This window comes from Camelina sativa, chromosome 13 (genome assembly GCF_030686135.1).
Source record: "Camelina sativa cultivar CO46 ecotype springtype chromosome 13, ASM3068613v1".
NCBI lineage: Eukaryota > Viridiplantae > Streptophyta > Magnoliopsida > Brassicales > Brassicaceae > Camelina > Camelina sativa.
The window spans coordinates 16,238,403-16,261,227 of record NC_141892.1 but is presented as its reverse complement, the minus strand read 5'-3'; the positions used below and the strand labels follow the sequence as shown (position 1 = coordinate 16,261,227).

General features: G+C 29.9%; 1 protein-coding gene across 1 annotated transcript; it reads right to left on the bottom strand.

Moving 5' to 3' along the window:
* Nucleotides 1-2,970: 2,970 nt before the first annotated feature.
* On the bottom strand, nt 2,971-5,141 carry LOC147929641 (replication protein A 70 kDa DNA-binding subunit C-like). The gene is made up of 10 exons (XM_087480678.1): nt 5,121-5,141; nt 4,887-5,013; nt 4,577-4,673; nt 4,359-4,483; nt 4,218-4,282; nt 3,972-4,106; nt 3,698-3,879; nt 3,484-3,607; nt 3,249-3,407; nt 2,971-3,156 (listed from the first exon to the last, which is right to left on the bottom strand). Exons 1-10 carry the CDS (start codon nt 5,139-5,141, stop codon nt 2,971-2,973), a joined length of 1,221 nt encoding a protein of 406 aa, XP_087336804.1.
* Between the last annotated feature and the right edge of the window lie 17,684 nt (nt 5,142-22,825).

Sequence of the window (22,825 nt, the reverse complement as noted above, 5' to 3'; positions counted from 1 at the left end):
GCCAATTTTAAAAAATATATTAATTATGATTAGTAAATATAACAAATATTAAAGATATTTTACATACTTCAAAAATATGACAAATATTTCTATACATATTTAACATTATTAATAATTACCTAAATGCAGAAATTCTATTAGATACTTCGTTATATACGTCATGTATATATAATTGTAAAAACATTGGTTCCTTGCCAGATTCTGGTAAAATATCACCAATACGATGATAGTTTTCCCCGCACATCTGAAATAGATAAGGACCCCTACCATTATTTATGGAATGGTTAATTTTACCATCCAGAGATGTGAACGAAAACATCATGTTGTATGCCCGTATGTTATCACGGAAGTTTTTACTCCGGTCGTCATGATTATAAAACAACGATAGTAACGATTTAGGTGCAGTCTTCAACGTAGGAAGTATTACTTTGCCACGATGGCAACACAATGAAAAATCCGGCTTTGCCTTTTTAGTCCGTTTATTCACCCGCTCTCCATACCACATATATGCTCCACAATTTTCACATAAAAAAATAAGGATCTCCATCATCATAATAACCTATACAAAATAGTTGTTAATATTTTAAATATATATTAGTTAAAAAATACATAATTACAAAACTATCATATAACAATTCACATATGCATCAAGATATACCATTTTTTTGTAACTTAGCTTTTATGGGATGAAACCCAAGAAACATGTCAGATGTCATATTGTTTTCATTTATCTCACATGAATTCTCATCAGTACAGCTATCAGAATCGCTTTCATCGTTCGTATTCGAATCAGTTGCGACGTAACATGTGAAATCTTCGTGTAGTCCTGGAAGAAGTAAATTCTTTGCAAAAGTAACGATTGAATTAGTTAATTAGCATTTATTTATTTACATAAATACTAATTAATTCCTTTCCGTACATATGACCTCTTTTCTTTCTTTTCGCCTTCTTAGACTTCAATATCTGCATTCTTTTCAACCTTGCCATCTTATGTGGATTAGGATACTGAATATTCAATGCATTCGTAAAAGCAGGACGATTTATCGTAGAACTAACACCTGATTTTGAATGTCATTGCGTACGATATTTTAGATTTGAATATAACATATATCTTAATGTTAAAAATTCAGAATGTCGTTACGTTTTCTAGAGACAGCATGTGTCGATGCATTCTTTCTTCGGTATGGAATCTTCGAAGGTCTCATTATGTGACGCCAAGAATTGCGATCTGCAAAAAAAACAAAGCTATGATCAAGAATTCATATAATCGTCTATTTATGATTCTTTTTGTTTCTACCTTAATTTTCTTAGTAATTTAGTGAATATCGCTGTTAGGTCTGCTTATATATGAAGATGGTACTTATATATTCTCTAAACTAAAAATGTACTAATTGTTGATAAATACGAATATTAACTTATGTTTCTATATATCATCTTAACTTTTTTTTAGGCAAAATCATTTGTTATTTATCTTTCTAATTACGTATACGGATATTTGATACAATTATTAAGTTTTACTTTCTTCAAGTTCATCAATATTTTATTTAATTATACTTCCATAATCCTACATATCAATATCGGATTTAAATTTAAGCATTACTTTATTTATATACTATTGGTCTGATTAATATAACAAATTTATAGTTACAAACAAATTATATAAACCTATTAAATCTTATTATTTATTAGCAACATTATATTATTAATATAGATTTGGTTGTATTTACATATAGTAATCATTATTAAAAAACTATTTCACTGTTTCATCGAAACAAAATATTGAGAAAATAATGAAAATGATAAAATCTCTTATAAAAATTCAATAACGGAATATAGTAACATCATGATCATAACTATTAAATAAAGTAGGTATTATTAAAAATGATATTCGAAAGTTAATCCTTTTGTGGTGTTAGATCTTTGAATCCATAACTTATTCTTCTCACACCATTTAGATCCAGAGGCAGTCTTATCATATGCGTTAATTGTCTCGTTGATAGACATCATATTGTATTCCATCCACGTATCAGATTTTGATTTCTCATTCTTTGATTTCAATATACCATCTTCACCGTCAACAAAGGTACTTTGAACGTTAAGATGCGCCAATGAGTGTTCTTCAGAAGATCTTGATTCTTTCATGGTTTTTCTAGATTTTTTTTGTTTTGGTTCTGGAGTGCTATCCTCACAAAAGAAAATCAATTGTTCTGGTTGAAGTTGCGTACAAAGCGCATATTCTTCAGGTTTTGAACTTTTCTTGGTAAATCGACGAACTCCGATTGAACGTTTGATTATAATTCTTCAAATATGCATTTAAAACATGTGAATATGAAATTACAACGATTCAAAATATTGTAAAAAGCTTTAATATTGTGTTACCTCTTACGTCAAGCAGCAAGAACTCTATAGAAGGCTTTTTTTTTTCCGAGTTGACATGGTACAATAATAAGAATTATATATATATAACATGTAGAAGATAAGTTTTTAAATCAGAGAATATCGTATTTCCTCAAACTTCGTATTGAAGTTAGTCAATATTTAATTTTAACCTTAAGTTATTAATTTAAATATACTTATTTAGATAAAGCGAATGTTCATTTTCGTAAATTTACGTAATGAATATTCAGGCTTCGTAATGAATATTCAGGCTATTAACTTTTCCATTTATTTTAACGTATTAACGTTCTTTTGAACCTTTTTTCGTTAAAAACAAAATAAGTTTAACTTTTGGATCATTCTTATCTTTATTATAATAATAGTTACTTAATTATACTAAATATCAATATTTCCAAATCTATTGTATACCATGATTATTTTATTTATGTCAAATTATATATATAAATCTTTGTTTAAAGTGACTGAAATGGTTTGAAATTTTTAAAATTTCTCTAAAAACATAATCCCATTGAAAATATAAATAAATAAAAAGCAATAACAGAACGTAAAATGATCTGAAGTGATGGAAATTGTTCAGTCTTTAGATTCAGTTTTGATCTTTTTCCTTGTCTTCATGCTATGACCCCCGGCCGACACAACATCGGTTTCTGTATGATCTCTCTTAGACGAAGCCAAACTCGATTCAGCTGGGACGATTTGCAACTTATAATCATTCTTATCCGAAGTAATATTCGGAAGCTCATTCCTTCCATAAAGTTCCTACAATTAAATTTTATACATTAAGATTAAAAAATAAATAAATGATATAATATTAATAATGGTATTATGAGTTTTTGTTTTTTCTTTAGTACCTTGCCGAATTGAACAACCATGTCATTCTTTTCCCAAAACTTTTCAACAACATAAGCAGATTTGTCGCTCTTTAAATTATCGATTGTAATCGAAATTTTAAACAACATAGTCTTCCCTACTAAGACCGAAAGAGATTCGGGAATAGCTGCAATATCCTCCTGACCATAGGTAGACACATGTTTTAATATTTGTTTATATATCTTTAAAGCTAAACAGAGGTCAAATGTTATATACTTTTGAATTTTCCAAAGCCAGTTCTTCGGCTTTTTTTCCAATAAATAGTTGAGCAAGACCGTCAAAGAAGAGCAGTTTAATCTTTTGTGAACTTCCATAACCGACATGAAGTATGAGTTTATACCTTTCAAACAGTTTAACATAAATTAAAATGTATAAATAGTTCCAAATAACAAATCTTAAGAAACATTTTAACAATTCAAGAGATACTTACTTGTAATCAACATCTATAACATCAGCATCACAAACCCCACAACTATAAAGTAGTTCTTTTCCAGATTGAGATTCTAGTGGGTACGGCTGCACCTTCTTATTGCAAACTTTACAGGCAATATAATACCATTTAGGCAATACTTCAACAGAATATATTGTGGCGATTGTCACACATGTTCGCGTCTATAATGAATTAACTAAACGTTTGTTAACTTAAAAAAAAATTCAAAACAATTCAAATTAGATGATATCAATTAAATTTTTACAAACATTACCTCAAGTGCATAAACGATTTGGTCCATAGTATATTTCTCGTTAATAATAAAAAACTCCTCATATAATGTCACCTTTGATTTTTGGGGACTTGGTTCATCTTCAAGTTGTACTAAATCAAAAGCATCAGTGGGCAACTTGTAAAGTTATGATAATAATAAGAACATATAAACGTTTATAGCATGTACCGCTGAGTAATATAGAAGGGATATATATATATATATATACTTATTTCGAAATGCTTCCACTTCAGGCATAACTGGATTTATCGTAATATCAGTAGAGTTGAACGCATTGGACATACTATAGTTCCCTGAAATTTTGATTTAATTGGCAATGTTAGATTTAATAATCATAAGTTCGAAGATTATAAGAAAGTCAGAAATCACCTTTCCATTCCTTCAAGCATGCAAATCGTACTACACAAACGACAACAGTATCTTGATGTTCTTTTATCTGTGTATCAAAGGCCTTTGCAAGATCACCCCACACAGTGCAATTCAACCGTGTTCCACTATATTACGAATGTATGAATTAAGAATACATAATTAGACATTATATTCCAAAATAATTTTAACTATAAAGGGTATCTATTAAGGAATCATACGTTAAATCTTGCAGATCGAAACTCAATTTGACGTTATCCTTCCTTTTTGTTTTGACGCTGTCAAGATTTCCTACACCAACGATCTGACCGATAACATCTACCAAAAATACATATGAATTAATAATTTTTTTATTTAAATAAAATTTTAAACATGAAATTAACAACTCACCACACAATACATTCTTTTTTAATTCTCCAGCCAATATAGAAGCAAAATTCTGAAAATATTTTTCTGGAACACGAACTGGGAATTCATCACATGGTTTCACTATAGTGGTTTTATAAAATACGATTTTAAATCCCAAAGAACTTGTCTTATAACTACTATCATAATCTACTAAGCTGAATCTATCAACTATCTTAGACTCGCCGACAGCGAGTTGGTTCTGAAACCTGCTGACCAAACCGTCTTCAAGAGATGCATGTATCCTTGTACCCTATATATAACGTTTAGAAGTTAGTAAGCTATTATCGAGATTTTTCTTAAAATATGATAGAGATTCTAACTAAACATTACGCTTAAAGGAATCTTATTAAATCTTACATCACTGTCAACGAAGACCATCTGTAGAGACTTGAATGACTTCCAAAGTCTTATGATACAGACTCTAATTTTGTAATGGACTCTAACACAGTAGCGTAATATATATAGAGATGTTATACAACCGACTTGATTTTTTAAGAAGAAATATTTACCTTTTTTAAAAAAGGCGATAATGATGAAGAATGTAAACATATCATAAATGAATATTCTAAATATGTTTACTGAATTGTTAAGTAAATTTTTCAAAATAATTCTTCAATAATTTTAATGAATATCATCAAGAAGTTATAAATTACTATATGTTGACATTAGGAAAAAATATCTTCCTGTAAATTATAACAATGGACTCTATATTAAACCATTTCGCAAATCCTTACATGTCATAATTTGCAATCAACGTTATTTTGCAAATAATATAGAATTTGAATTCACGATATTTAAAATAAATATAAATCAGACTCTTTAAAAATCAAACATTAACCAAATATGTTTATCATTAAAATAAATAAATACTCAATAAGGAATTTGATGCTTCTCAAAAGAATCCTCAACAGCAAGATGAATATAGAAGTCAAGTGCATCACTGTAATTTGGAGGAGAAATAATCTAAATCAGTATTGCCCATATCAATTAATCATTAGACAAAAAAAAAGTAAAATTTGGTATTTACCTTAAGTTCATGACGAAACGATAGTCGGTATCATCCAAATCTTCTATTCTGATCTCTCCATGATCAATGAAATTGTACCTAAATGTAAGTTTCGATAAACATATAATATATTATATATCCAAATATTTTTATATTTAATTAAAAATATTACGTAATACAAATTTGATTTACATGTGCATGTAATCTGCAACGTCCTCACTCTTTGGATCCTCTATTATGTCCGAGCATCCATCACCGTTGGTTAGGAGAACATTATCATCTAGCATCAACGATTATAGATATTAAGTAAACACATTAATAATTTCATTATAATAATTTTTCAGGATTGAATTTAAACAAACAAAATTTCATAAACATATTTAATCACCTCCAAATCTGACTGCTTTCCACATCTTGAACAGACAGAACCTCTTCCCATTCCCCAGCTTGAAATTTTTGAACATATGATTTGCATAACATCCTGTCGCGAAACAGTCAAGTACATATCCCCTTATAAAAGGATAAATGAAATGAAAAGGTTATCAAACGTATTTTTATCAAGTACATATAAATCATTCAAATGATATGTCTATCTATTTATTATATTACCTCTAATTAATATTTATACTTTGCATATATCATGTTTAAAAAACTTACTCAATTGACTCGATAGTGAATTTTATGTAACGATTCATCAAACTCCAACGATCAGCACTATCTTCTTTTTCGAAACTTTTGATTTCGCCCATATTTCTGATGCATCCAATCAGATTAACTGCCATAAAATTGATTAATATATGTATTATAAATAACAATTTAAAGTTTACTAAATACATTATAAAGTATATCTTACCGTAAGGCCATCTTCCATGAAACACATTATCATAAACACGTTTAAAATCTACATTATTAAAAGGTTTGCAAATTATAGGATCTCTTGCAAAACTGATTATAGTGTCATCTGTGAAAAAGATCCGACAACCAAGATTAGTTTTCTGAATTTGTTCGCTGTCGTCCTTAACTCTGAACTTCTCTATAACATAGGTTTGATTCTCAGACATATTAAAAGACGGGACACCATAGAGTGATGCCGGGATGATAGCATGTCCGAATGTTCCCTATTTCAGAATATAATTTACCAAGGTAATTAAAGACATCATTCATATGAAGAAACAAAGAAATATATATACAAAACATACCTCTTCATCAACTAAGATTAGCTCTGTCGACACGTCATTCAAACAATTTTTCAGTCTCTATGCACGTAAAACCTTGACACAAATCATCCATTGCGTTGTCCAAGGATTCAGTTTGTCGAGCGACACAACTCTCGTCATTTCTTTTTAAAGAATTAAAAATATGGATTAGAGAAAAGTTTTGCAAGAGCGTTAAATGTAGAAGTTGAAAAGTTAATGTTTTTTTTTTTTGTTTTTTTTGGACAAACGAAAAGTTAATGTTTTAGTTCATAGATTTACAATTCGAGATTATGAATTTATAGTGTGCTAATGGTTACATTGGGAGTATTGACTCCAAGAGACGTTACCACTCACACCTATTGATTAAATAACTGAAAGATTCATGAATATGGATATATCATCAAATTATACAAACGAAAATCTGATTTGAATGCAAAGGGGAACTAATATAATAAAAGACTTTGATTTCTGTAATGTATTAAATGAAATAGTATTATATCGAATTAAAATCCAAACTCAGGATCACAATGTTTTAAAGTATCATATATTTATATAAAATCATTTAAAACCATGCAATTATAATCTAAAAATCAAATTTCCATATCAGCAAAGGCATCTAACATCTGCGTGACTTGAGGACATGGAGGATTGATCATGACACTTGTACAATTGTGCATCGTGTTTGCCATCCATGTATCTAGATTTAGAAATTTTTAATAAGTAAATAACATTTAAAAAAAATATATTCATTATAATAGTAATAGCAAGAATTAATTCGAACCTTTATTACTCTCAAGCTTGGCAAAGCGTATCACGCATATGATATCACTGACCCGATGTATCCAATGATCATAGAATGCGTTCGCGTAGTCCTTTGGCAAACGACAGGATAAACGATAACCCCTACAATTGTATTTCTTTGAGTATTTTTAAAATTAATGTGAATTAAAAACGTAAATCTTATAACATTAGAACAACTTACTCAATATTTTCTAGAACAACAAACAACTCATTCCATTCTTTGTATGGTGGGCCTTGTTCAAAGCTATTTCCAACACTAAACACTATTCCGATAAGGTCTGCAAATATTTCTCAATAGTTAAAGTAATCAACCACTTCAAACTTATCTTACAATAAAACAATATATTGCTTTCATTACCTACACAATAAGCGGAATCTAAATATCCACTTTTAATATCATTGAATGATACGAAAGAGTAAAATTGATCTGAAGACAAAGGAGGAATTTTCTTAAACCATGCCCTAAAAGCGCCATCAACATTGCTTAATGAGAAACTTGATAAAATTATCCATTCACCTTCTTCCAAATCGTTTATAAAGATGTCACGATAAGGAGAACCCATCAATACATGAATTTTTGTACCCTACGTTAACGTTGTACATAAGTAAAGATTAAAATAAATTTGAATGAACATTATATAATTTAAATTATACCTTCTCATCAACTACAATCAAGTCTGTTGATATGAAAAGAGGATGACGACACTCAAACTTCCTCAGTATTTTTACGTTGATTTTCCACTCATGAACGTAGGGGTTTAGGTCGTCCACATCGAAATAATAGTCTCTCTTCCCGATCCTATTTTTTATAGCGTTGGATAGAAGGTTAGCCATTTTTTCTTTGAAAGACCTAGACTTAAACGAAACTTACGATTCTCACTTTTAAAGGTATTTATATATACATAATACATAATATATGTTTTTGAGAAAATTTATATTTTAAGATATTTTCAAACTTCAAATATTTATCATTAGCAAAACTTAAATGGTAATTGTACAATTATCATCAAGTACAAATATATTATATATATTTCCAGAACTTTAAATAATTTTCATAAACATTTAGGGATAATCGAATAATTAAGTAGTGTTTTTTCTTTTTCTGAATTCGATTTAAAACCTTTTTTAAAAAAAGATTATATTTCATTTTAAAATTTTATATTATATTCATAACTAGTTTTGTAACTACCATATTTAGTTAGTTTGTATATATTTGTACTATAATATAAATAAATATTTAAATCATACTATAATAAAATTCATGATGATTAGTTATTTAATATAGTTTCGGAAATTATTAATTTTAATTTCAAAAATCTTAATATTAATCAATCTATTAATAATAATATCTATGAGAAATTCTTTAAGAATAATAATCATGTAAGATAATCACCAAATTTATAATATATTCAAATATAAATATATAAAATTAAAATCCAAGATCAATATCATAACGATTTAAAATTTAGCAAATTACACATTAAAATCTTATAATTCAGTTCTCCATTTCGGCTAAGGAATCAAACATCTGCGTGACTTGAGGACACTTGATCATGACCATTGTACAATTATCAACAGTTGTTGTCATCCATGTATCTACAATAACAATATCTAATTAATTAACATATTTAATAATCTAAGCAATAATGTTTTTTGAAACGTGAACGAATAATACGAACCTTTTTGAGTCTCAAGTTTGGCAAAACGTAACACACATATGATATCACAAACACAATGAATCCAATCATTGAAAAAGGCGTTCGCGTAGTCTTTTGATAAACGACATGACAATCGATCACCCCTAAAATTTTGCATCTTTTAGAATTAAAACATTAATAAGTATGATAATATTTAAATTTAAAATTTTTAAAATAGAATGACTTACTCAATATATTCTAAAACAACAAACAACTCATTCCAATCTTGATATGGTGGACCTTCTTCAAAACGATTTCCAACAGTGTACACTCTTCCAATAATGTCTGATCATAGATTTTTCATTAGAAGATAAATTATTAGAAATAATTAAATTTTATAATATACTTTTTTTATCTCACCTACACAATAATCAGGGTTTAAAAATCCGCTTTTGATATCATTAAATGATACAAAATAATAAAACTGCTTGGAAGACAAAGGATGAATTTTTCTAAACCATGTTTCGTCTCCCCAATGTATCATAAAACGATGATCAGTTACTCTTAAAATCCCATCAACAATGGTTAGTAAGAATCTTGATAACGTTATCCATTCAACTTCTTCAAGATCGTTTACAAAGATATCACGATAAGGGGGACGCATCATCACATGAATTTTTTTGCCCTACATATCCAAAAATTTGTAAGCATCATAAGTTTAGACAAAATTTATAAAAAACGCGATGTATACTGCAAATATACCTTATCATCAACAACAATCTAGTAGTTGATCTGAAAAAAGGATGACGGCACTCAAACTTCCTCAGTATTTTGACGTTAATTTTCCACTCATGAATTAAGGGGTTTAGGTCGTCAACATCGTAAAAATAGTCTCTCTTCTGGTATCTTTTTTTGATAGCATTGGATAGAAGGTTTGCCATGTTCTCAAAAGGTGAAAACTACGATCATGAGTTCTAAATTATATTAACGTAAATATATATAATATAATATAGTTAATTTTTGGAATTTTTTCATTTTACGATTTCGTCAAAACTCCAAATTTCTTTATCATTGGATAAACTTAAATGGTATCTATACATTTACACTTATCACGGAATATATTATTAGATTTCCTAATACTTTCTAGAAAAACATGATTTAAATAAGTTTAAAATATTTGTATAGATATTTCATTCAATGAATATAGAAACTATATCACCATGAATACTTCTATAAAATATTTAATTCCGGATTTTTTTTGTTCTGATTATTGATTAAAAACTATTATATATTTCTAATTAAATTTTGTATACATGTCAATATCTCTAATTTATAGTATCGTTTTAACGAACTCTTAGTTTTTAGAATAATAATAAATACCCAGCTAATTTCTGACAGAGAATATAATTTTTTTTAAAAAAAATCTTTAAACGCATAAGTTTAAACTCTAACATTGTCAACCATTAAAAGGAACATGAGTTTTTCCCAATCAATATTAGGAACAATACAATCTTTGACATCTTTTTCAATAACCACCCTAACATCTTCTAGCCTGTTACGCTCTGCAATTAAGTCGATTCGCCCCTCCAAGATAGCATTCATTAGCGAGATTTGAGCATCGACTGTCTCAAGTTGACAGATTAGGCCTATAGATTCTTCCTTTTTCTAGATATAATCTTTCAACATATCAAGTTTCGCGGTGATACTTCTCGTCGTTTCCTTTAGTACCACATCTCTCAATTTTTGGAACGCTTGTTTAACCTTCTCGATTGCTCCATCTTCCCATTCGAAATCTGACATGAGCCCTTTTTCGTTTCCTAGAACTTCCACCTTCCATCACGATTTCTGCAAAAATATTTGTTGAAAAGGTTTAAACTTCCAAACCAAGAATTCAAGATACGGAAAGTTTATTAACTATCGATTGAGATCTTACCAAAAGGATATGTATGATAATAGACGTTCTGTCCTTTGTTGAGAGGGGATAACAAAAGGTCAGAAAATAATGAGGATACGTAGAATGCTTAAATATTTGTTTAAAGAGCGGCGAAGGCTTTCATATTGGCGTAACTTAAGGCCAGGCCCATCTAAATTAACCAATAATAACCTTCGATTCTCTTTAAGCTCAATTAGATGTATTAGTAAAATACATATGTATTAGTAAAACCAAACTTTTTAATAAAGATGTATTAGTAAAATAGTGACATTAAATTTAACGTGTGGTCCAAAAAAAAAAAAAATCAAACATAATTTAAGACGAAAATTTCAAGTTCAAAATTCTACAAATAATTATTTAAAGTCTAAATCAACAATAGCAAAGTGAACATAATAAGAAATATTGAGAAGTAGAACTATAGCCAGCTGCTTGAACCACAATCTCAATCTTCATCTTCATTGTCTTCATCACTGGAATCGACGTCTAGCCAGCGCCTGTAAAATTCGAATAACTCAGATTTATAATTCCCGTATAATTATGTTCATACTAAATTTTTTCAATTTATTTGATTAATAACATTACAGCATATCACCAGTATTAAATCCATCAATTTCATCTTCAAGAATGACCTTCGAACATCAAAACTGAGACATCAAACATTGGATTCCTAGAAAAGTAGAAATTAAGTAAGAAAATGATAGTTTCAAGTGGTTTATAAGACTATTTAACAGTACCTTCGTAAACAGAGATCCTCCAAAATAGAAGAGTACACATTATTGGTTGATCAGCGAAGGTAGGGGAAGACATTATTTTTTTCCGTTTCTCGAGAAATGCATAACAAACCGAACCAACAGCAACACATTCAATCTCTAGGCCACTTTGAAAAAATTGATTGTTTATAAGTTAAACAACCAGTAAATATATCAAAATTTGAGGATATCAAAAGTTTCAAAAATTATCTTACTTGTGTTCAAGGATAGTGAATGTAACAACTTCATTTTCTGAAATGTACCCATTTTGATGCTCACAAAAATCAATTGTATGAGACTCGTTTACGTGTTTTAGCATTCCCATGAAATCTAACAAAAAATAAAATTCCAACGAAAAAACAACAATATAAAAAACAAAAGAAATCATCATCTTTAAAATAGAATATCATCACATAAGAACGGACTTTTTAAGTTTAGTTGAATGTAAAAACTTACCTACACAGCGGTTCTTCTCGTCAGGCGTCGAATTATTCATTCTCAATGCATCATAACAAAGGATAAAATTGTCAGTACTTCGCGGACATGTTGGGATCATTTTTGTTTTATCATGGATCAGGATCTGAAACGGATGGTTTGAGTTCCTGAATGATTGTTGACCTTCAATCACTAAAAATCCAGTAATCTCGTACCAGTCTCCTTCCTTGATTTTCCATAGTATTTTGATACATAAAGATCCGCAACTATCTTGGCATCAATCCTATTTCCCTATAATAGAAACACAATTTAGCATTCAATTGTTTTATTTTTGTTGTATATCTCATTTGGTATTTGAAAATAATCACGGAAAATTGGGAAGAAGAAAAAAAACTACCCTCTCGTCTACCAAAATCAAACTTTGATAAAAAGGTTGTCCTTGAATAAAATGAGGTGGCCACTCTCTTAAAATTTTCACAGCAACTTCTGGGTTACGTAAGGTCGGATTCAGATCTTTTACGTACAGCACCATCCTGTTTGGGAATTTTTTCCTTTTTTCGAGTTTTTAGAAGCAAGAAGAAGTTTGAGAGAGAAGTTCAAATATTACAGTAACTAATCTGTAGTTCAAATATTTATAAACTAAATAAGATAAGGATTATAAGAATCAGATTTCTAGATTTGTGTGGATTGTATAAAAACCCGTGGTCTACACAGGGAAAGCTGCATGTGTCTCTGTTTGATAAGTATGATCAATGTTTTATTTTTAAAATAAAATACTTTATTTTAAAAAAATTAACTGGACAGTTGAAACTCTAAATTTCAAATTGCATGTATATCTTTGCATTTATCAACTTACATGCTAACATTTTTTTATCAACATGCATTGGTCTTTCATATATTTGTTACGATTTTTGCTGAACTTTATTGGAAACTTCAAAGTCTTTGTCTTTACATTTTTTTCTAAGTATTTAATATGTAGATATTTTTATCAAGATAATGATAAAAGAATAATATTATGAATAATTTAAACTTCGATATATGTAAAAAAATTCAAACTGTTATCTATTTAAATTAAAAAATTAGAATCCATATACCATTTAAATATAAAATATTAAAACCCCATAAAATCCATAGTAAGCAAAAACAAAATAAGAAGTCGTCAGTCTTCTATTTGCGAGTCCTCTTCCTTGGTCTCCTATAATTTAGTTCATAGGTATACATGAAAAAAATTATAAACGAATTTTTACAATGTTTTCATTTTATATATAACATGAACAGAGATGATAATCTTACAATTTCATCATTTTCGACTCATCTGGAATTTGCGGATTGAGTATTATTTTCGTACAAACTGTAGAAGATATACTTCTTTTTCCTGTAAAATTAGAACATAAATAATACTTTAATATTTGTTCAAAAATACTGAGCAATAAATATCATCAAATTAAATGTATACCTTGGAAAACTTCAATAACACCCCATCGAATAACACAAATTAAGTGATCACCCTGGTAAGAATTATAAGCAGCCGATCTTTAGAATAACTCACACCTTATTAGGGTTCCACTAAAATGTCAAGAATCAAACCTTATGCTTCAATATAATTCAAGATCATAATTTTGTATAATATATATATATATATATATAATAATAAGAGTACTTTAATTCACCTGAAATCACGTAGATCAAAAGATATTTTGTGGTTAATAGAGTTATCTTCTGCTCTGCAATTTATTGCAAGATTTTCAGAACTTTGCATCTCAACGTTATCTTCATCCTCATCTAAATCTTGGATATATCTATCTTCATTATGATTATCATTATCACTATCATCTGAATGGTATTCAACCTCATAACCGGTTTCTTCATCAATATCATCATATTCTTCATCCATTACATCATAAGAAACATCATCTTCTTCGTCGCGTCCTTCTTGTATATAATCAGAATCGTCCTGATCTCCAACATTACTGTCGTCATCAGATTCCTCAAAGAATGTACAATTTGTTTCTGAGTGATCATTGTAAGATGCGTTTTTCTTTTTTTCAAAACCAAATCGAGTACAATACTTAAACAACATACGAATATTGTCACTTTGTGATGCGTCATCAGATTTCCCATGATTTTCAGACTTATTGATCTCGTCTTTTTTTTGTAATTTCCTGAAATTACAGCTGAATTCCCCAACATTGACAACCTCACCGATGACGTCTGTATAAAAATAAAGTTAGTTCAAATACAAATATTTACTAATAATAATTGAAATTAATTTTATAATATCTAAAACAACTACTCACAGACTAAGTAATCTTCACATTGTGTACCATCATTAATGAGTTTTAAATCGACGAAACCATAGAAATCTTCCCCTCCAACAATTGAATTCTCTTTGATTGTGGTATTATACAAAATAACAATTTTGTAACGATGTGTGGTAGCTAAACATGAACCATTCTGCTCAACAACCTTAAAGTCTTCGAAATCGAGCCAATCACCAAAGTTGAACTTGGAGACAAAACGATCATAAACATCTCCACGAAAGGAACATTGGACCTTTACACCCTAATAACACATAGTATTAATTTTGTCACATAATATGATTTTATATGTCAAAATAATATGCTCATCGCTTGCAAATCAAAACTTTCAGGTATAACTGCATATACGCTTTATTTTTGGAATACATAATGAGCTAATTATTAGAATAAAGTAAATACCTTAATATCAGATAAAACCATCTCCAAACATGGACCTTTTTCTTCCCACAAACACAAAACTTTCACACGTATTTTCCATTCATATTTTGATGAATTCCAACGCGAAACATCATCAAAAAGGCTATACCTAACCATAGTGTTCTGTTTTTTGTTTTCTTCGTTATTTTAGGTTGAATGTCAAAAGAGTCGAATAGACGTATATATACATGTAATTTTATATATAAAATATATTTACTTTTTTTTTTGATAAGTGATATATAAGAATATATGTTTACCATTTAAAAAAAAAAAAATTTTGTATAGATCTCCAGACATAAATATCTTTATTACACTTCCATTTATTTTAGAGATAATAGTAAACTTCTTAATGTTTATCATTACGACTTTTAATGCGTATATATATTTTCCATTTTTACATTAATCGTGATATTAAACTTTATTCTGTTCTGTTTTGAATTTGGAATACTTCTTAAGTTTATCCACCCTGCTTGACATAACGTAAAATTAATAAATTTTAATATTCCATCAAAAAAAATAATTATTATTAGATTTTAATAAATTCAGACTGAAAAAGTTATATATAAACTATTTTCATATATTTAATACAGGTACTTGATTAGTTTACTTCTATCATTCATATATACAATTTCGGTATTTAAATATACAATCTCACGATATATTGAAATTTATATAATGATGCAAGAACTTCAGCTTTTTGTATTGCTACTAATGTAACTTCGGTACGCACATTTTCATTGTTAACACGTCTCATCTCATTTACTTTAAGAATGTCATTATAAACACTTTATTTTAAAATTAAACTTTATAGGAATATTATTATTTCATAAAGTATTCATCCATATTAAACAATATCCAGAAAGCAGCAATTATAAGATCTCAGAACATTCATCATATTATTCTCTAAAATATGTTCTGCTACTCGCTTCATTCCAGAATATTTGCTACGACACCTATTATTTTTCCTTCCATATGCAGTCTGTTTTTAAATAACAAAATATGTTAGATTAGATATAATAAAATCTAATTAGAATATATTTCGGTAATTACCGTGTATCTTAAATAAAAAGGAAACGACTTAGATTCTTTGCGATAAATTTCTTCTCTGCAGATAATATCAAAGAATAGGGTTAGAGTTAAAGATTTACGAATAAACGCTAGTATCATGTTTTTGTAAAAGGTTTAATATCAGGGTGACCTTTAGACACAAATTGTTACCATGATAATACCAAATGAAGCAATTTTAACAAACGTTATAACATTATTACTACTGTTTTAATATAAACAACTACCAAGCAATAGTTGTAAGACGTCGTATTGCTAACCATGCATATTTCACCTGCTGAATAATTAATCAATCTAAACTATGCTATATCTGAGAAAATAAGATTAAGTAATTTTGAACATTAACATTTAGTTAAATTAAGTTTATACCATAGATTTTGGGATACTATTAGCACCAATAATAGACTTTCTACAATAACTGAGGTAGTATGATTTTTAATAATAACAAAAAAAAAGTAAATACAAAATATTAGTATGATTTTTAAATCAAAAGTATAATATTAATAATCTTTCTTATAAAATTTTAAACAATAACTGAGTTTCAGCATATGAACATAGGTAGATTCACCTAAACAAGAACATTCGATAGACTTTGCCACCTCTACCTATTGATTTATATTTAATTATTAGAGCCAGAAACACATGAATAAATGTCAATAAAGATGATAGAATATTTTTCTATTACAATTACCAAATATCTTTCATTAATAGTAGCATCTTCCGAAGTGTTCCTGTAACTATAAACATGAGTCATTTAATTTAGCAGCATCAATGTATCAAGGAAATTAGTTTAGGTATACAAAAAATATATATATACCTAATTTCCTTGTGTGGGTACATAGAACTAAGATCACGACCATCTACTAACTCACCTGAAACATAGGGATTAGTATAATTTGATTTACAAATATTTTAATAATTCAAGAAAATATACAATATTATTCAATTAGTAAAGAAACAATACACAAAGTTCTGATGATGCTTGAACTTGCGTTCCAAACAAATACTACAGAAAAAGGATATGAATAATTAGAACACGAACACGAATACAAAGATCCATATAAAAGATCATCAAGACTATAAAACAAATATAAATTCGAGAACATGAGAGTAATTTAGGGTTTCTTCTTTTTTAAAGATTTCGAATTATGGAGAATGGTTAGGGATGTACCTATTTATATTAACGAAAAACCTATATTTTTAGGGTTTCAAAGAAGTCGGTATAATTTGGTTGGGATTTCTATTAAGCCCATTATTATTTCAGGTTTTAGGTTTTATAACTTATAAAAATCACGTTTTTGACGATTATATAGATTAAGTCTGAGGATGAATGTGGTGCGTTTCAGCAATCTAAATAGGCAAAAAAAGCTTGTCCGAAATTTTTTTAAAGGTATTTTTCATTAAGGGTAAATGACGTCAATTTTTGTGAGAATGGCTGTGAGCCATTTCGATTTCTCCTTTAATATATTAGATTTTTGTTTCTTTTATAGTATGACTCTGAACCATTTTCTTATTTTCTTCAAACGATATGAGACATTGTATACACTTTTTTTATTCATCGATTGAGTAATACACTTCCGTTTTAAATTTTTTGAATCGCATCATAGTTAGAAATAATTACAAATTTTATTAAGTCAATATATTATGCAATAATTCAAAATAATTTAAATATAAGATCAAATACACATGAAAGGAGAATCATATATTTATGTTTGAATTAGGTAGAGAGATTTCTGGAAATTAGATAAAATTTTGAAATATTTTTTTTCAAAGACATTCATGTAATTAAGTATAACTAAAAGGGTATATTGTCAAATGTACTTCAAAAATGTTAATATAGATTAGTTTTTACTTCTTTTCTTTTTCTAGAAAAAGGAAAATAATCAGAATATGCACTCAATGTATAGGCCTTCACTTAATGGTAAGTGGATTCTCCATAGTTTTTAGATTTTGTTTTTTTAAAACGCATTTTTCTCCATTCAAGATTTTACACTATATTCCCTAAAAAATATGAAAACTAATTCTCGCTTTTCATTATAAATATTAACAAAAACTAGAATCCAAATAATTAGAGATTTTAGGAAAAACTTACGATTCTAATTTTTTTCTGTTTTCTTATGTAAATATTTAAAAAAAAGACAAAAAAAAAATAAAATCTATTACAAAAACTAAAAACCAAAAACTATTTTTTAACGAATGTGCCACATTCTCAAACCAAAGTTGTGGGTTCTACCACATTCACTTCGTCCTTTTGCGATTTACCACATCATAGATTTGAAAAGACCCATATAACCATGAAGTTGTGTCGATGGTTTTCCCAAAAAAAAAAGTAATTTGAATTTTGAATACGGAAACCGTGTATGTCCTGTCTTTTCAATTTCTCGTCAAACAATTAATTAAAGGTTTTAATTAGTAATTTTTTTGTTTTTCTTTACTACCTGACCTCTTCGTCTCTCCCACTTAATACCCAACCCGAGAGATAGTCATAAAAGTTTACTGCTAACTTCGCTGGAGCTTCTCACAGTCGCCGGAGCTTCTCACAGTCGCTGGAGCTTCTCACAGTCGCCGGTGTTTCTATGTTTAACCCTAATTGCGCGCGGCGGAGCTTGTATGTTTAACCATCTATTCTGCAATTATCACATAATTGCAGATTCGTTTATTTGCTGGTTATGTTTTTATCCTATTAGATTGAACTGCAACTTGAACGGTGCCCCCCCCCCCCCCCCCCGCGGAAATGGAAACTAACGGTGACGCCGGTGAGCACACCGAAGATCCTTCAGCAGTGGGCATGACCCCCGCAGTTGAGAACAACTCAGATCCTCCAGTTGTGGTCCCTTCCCCCAACTTTGTCCTTATTCACGAAAGTACATTTGTGGAAGCTCTCGAATCTGCTGACCGAATTGTGGGGGATCTCGAATCTTCTTCTCCAATTATGGGGTAAGTGATAAATGGACATATATTCTGTCATTTTGTCTGTGGACAACCATGTTTTTAATTGTGGGTGATTTTGTCTACACAGAGATCTTGGAGATTCTCATCATCCTACCTCAGACAATGTTGAAACCAACGATGGACATCTTCCTGTGGGGTAAGTGATAAATGGACATATATCACTCATTTTGTCCGTGGACAAAATTGTTTTTAATTGTGGGTGATTTTGTCTACACATAGATCTTGGATATTCTCATAAGCCTACCTCAGATTGTGTTGAAACCAACGATGGACATCTTCCTCCGCTTCTTTTTGCAACGGATCGCTATCCTCTTAAGGGTCGTATAAACTCATATTCCAAGCCTGAGTATCTGCTCGACATCGTAGAGGCGTTAGATGGGTCCCCTGAGTTACAGTGGCTGAAACAATCTTGCTTTGGTCGTCTTCTACAACTTCCTGTCCGAAAGAGTTCCCTCTCCGGCAAACTTGTCCACCAGTTTCTTTGTCGATCACTTTTCACCAGAAAAAAACATGAAATGTGGTTCGTTTAGGGTGGGCATCCAATCAGGTTCTCTCTCCGGGAGTTTGCAATATTGACTGGTTTAAATTATGATCCATTCCCTTCGTGTGAGGATGATACATCTTCTTCTGATTCTGCTGCTTCTTCTGATCCTGATTACCTCAATAGTCTTGTTGGTCCGAACAATAGTTACACAATTAGGCAAATTGTTACACAATTAAACAAGACAAGATGTTGCCTGTTTCAAAGCGGATGGATGGTGATCGTAGACTCCGACTGTGTCTTGTTGTAATCGTCGATGACATTCTAATCTGCAATTCATCTAATGTTAAAGCTACCAGTAAAGTTGTCAATTTGGTTAAAGATCTAGAGTCTTTTGTCAAATATCCATGGGGGAGGCTGTCTTCCGTAACGAACTTGGAGAGGGTTTCCATTGGTGAGGTAGTTCAATGTCCGGCTTCATTAGCTGACCAGTTATCACAATCTCACACAGCTACTCACGGATTCACTTTATCGTTTCAACTGCAAGAGATGAAGTATATTTCGCAGCAAGAGATGTACCACAGGGTAGAAGCGTCATTTGATATCTCTCCTTTTGGTACATTGAAAAAGGTTTCTGAAATGTGGTATAATCGAAAACTTCTATATCCAATGTGGTACATTGGACTAAATTCCCTTTTTTATACCTTTATTTGGCCTTGAATGCAAAAGTAGACCCCATATTCGATATTTGAGAAACATAACAACTAAGGGTACTGAAATTACAGTTGACTTCCTTACGACCAAACAAAAAACAGAAGCCGAAATGACAGATGTAACCCGGAGGAAGTCTGCAATAGATTTCTTTAAGGTAGATTACATATTAACTTCAACTAGAAGACATAACAATTGGTCTACTCCTTAATTATAGTTTAAATTTTAATTAAAAATATTATAAAAAATAATTTGATAAACCTATTGACCAAATAATAACCACATAGACTTCCTGTATTGGAATAAAATAAATTTACCTATAAACGGTAAAATGAAGGGAGGAAAGGCTGATTAGGCTAAAATTATATGGTTTAGAGTTTTGCTTAAGTAGACTTATCTTTGGACTATTCGTGGTTGACTTTGTTATGCCATCAACTATTAATATTATATTAATACCTATAATTTAACCAAACCGATAGCTGAACCTAACCGAATGCGTATTGATTCCTTGTTTTTAACCTAACCGGATAATTTAATGATATATATACTTCTTTCTATAGGTTAAACCTAGTTTTTACGTGATCTCTCTCTCTCTCCAAAATTTCTCTCTGAAAAATTCTGATATAGTTGTTCTCGGAAATTCATATTTTATTCTCATCATTTCTCTTCTTCGAATCTCAAGAACATCTCAGATAAGTATTTCTTGGTTTATCGTCGGCGATTTGCTTTTGTAACGTTGTAGCTATTTTTGTTCGTAAATATATATGTTCTCATCATTTTTTGTTCATTTTGCACACAAATATGGGGTTACACAGCTACACTCAGCCATCTTCTAGTTCTTTGCAAGTATGGAGTGAAGGTCCACCCGAAGTAAACTTTCTTGTCCTGACAGTTGGAATTCCTGACAAATGTTTCTGCGGAAGGGAAACCGTTATGAAATGTTCCACCACAGCCGATAATCCAGGAAGAATTTTCATTAGATGCAATAACCATAAGGTTGTTAGATTGTCTGGTGGTTTATTTATTGGTATAATTATTATTTGAGTATAGATAATATTCTTATGGTATATTTATTTCTATGGTATAGGATGGAGAGGACCATATTATGAAATGGTGGGATGAGGCTATTATGCAACAACTTCAGGCAATGAGAGGTGGACTTGCTGACCAAAGGGATTCTATTACAGTCATCCAAGAAAATGAGGAAATGGTATGGGTTCAGCAGGAGCTAGACAAGGTGAAAGATCAGATGAAAAATTACGTCTTTCAGTTCGTCGTGTAAGGGGAGTGGTCGAGAATGTCTTTATCGCCGGTATAACTGTCATTGTTGTATTAATCTCTTCGGTTTCGTAGATCTTTCAATTAAGTTCTAAAATCTGTGAACCTTTCTTCATCATGTCTGTTTGTTTGAATTGAGTATTTATGTCTGTAATCTGTGAACTTGCTTCAGTTTCTGTAATATTTGGATGACTTCGTTGATTTCAATTACAGTTGATATATAGTAGACTTATACGGTAGACAGATAATTGTTTACATATTGTCGGAAAATTAAGATTATGAAGTCTACTCCTTAATCTGTGTAAAGAAGACAGGCGATGAAGTCTGCTTGTTGGTTTTTAACGACGCGATGGTTTGTCTTATTAATTAATTATATGTAACTGTTCATTGCAACCGCTTCGTCTCGTATATATAACCTAAGTACTGGGCCTTGTGATTATTTTAAAATTGCAACCAAAAAAGTTATCAGTAAATCATTTATTTTCTCTTAAAAATAGTATTTCATCCTCACGACAGCGAATTGGTGATTGAAAGTCTTTCAGTTTCATCACAGCCACGAGGAATTGGAGACTGTTCACGGTTGGGTAATAATAGAAACTTTCTCTATATCACTTCGTTTTATTTAACTTATAAGTGTAGTATTCTAACATTCACGGTTGGGTAATTATTAGAAAGTTTCTGTTGAATTTCATCGAAGTTAACGATGTATTAATTTGGTTGATTAGATAGATTTGAATAGAAACGAGTTCATCGAAGTAAAGTGAACATATACCATAGAAACGGGTTCATCGAAGTGAACGATGTATTAATTTGGTTGATTAGATAGATTTCCAGTTTAAAGTACATTTCAGTTTCCCAGGAAGAAGTCTTCTTGATAAGTCTACTAGATAGTACAAGTTTTAATTTGATTTGATAGGTTTGCAGACGGTTCAGTTTCCCTTGAAGAAGTATGCCAGAGAAGTCGTCAACATAATCATTACAAGGTATAAATTGAATTGACGTTAGTTGGCGGTAATCTTATATTTATTTAATTTACCGATAAGCGGGAATTGGTTTACCGATAAACGGGATCCGGTTTTAATT

What these genes read in the sequence shown, in the direction of transcription:
- LOC147929641 (XM_087480678.1), bottom strand. Translation starts at nt 5,141, where the DNA reads ATGGTCTTCGTTGACAGTGAT. An exon ending in GTTATAGATGTTGATTACAA is followed by an intron (nt 3,608 to 3,697) that starts GTAAGTATCTCT and finishes ACTGTTTGAAAG; the next exon opens with GTATAAACTCATACTTCATG. An exon ending in TGGTTGTTCAATTCGGCAAG is followed by an intron (nt 3,157 to 3,248) that starts GTACTAAAGAAA and finishes ATTTAATTGTAG; the next exon opens with GAACTTTATGGAAGGAATGA.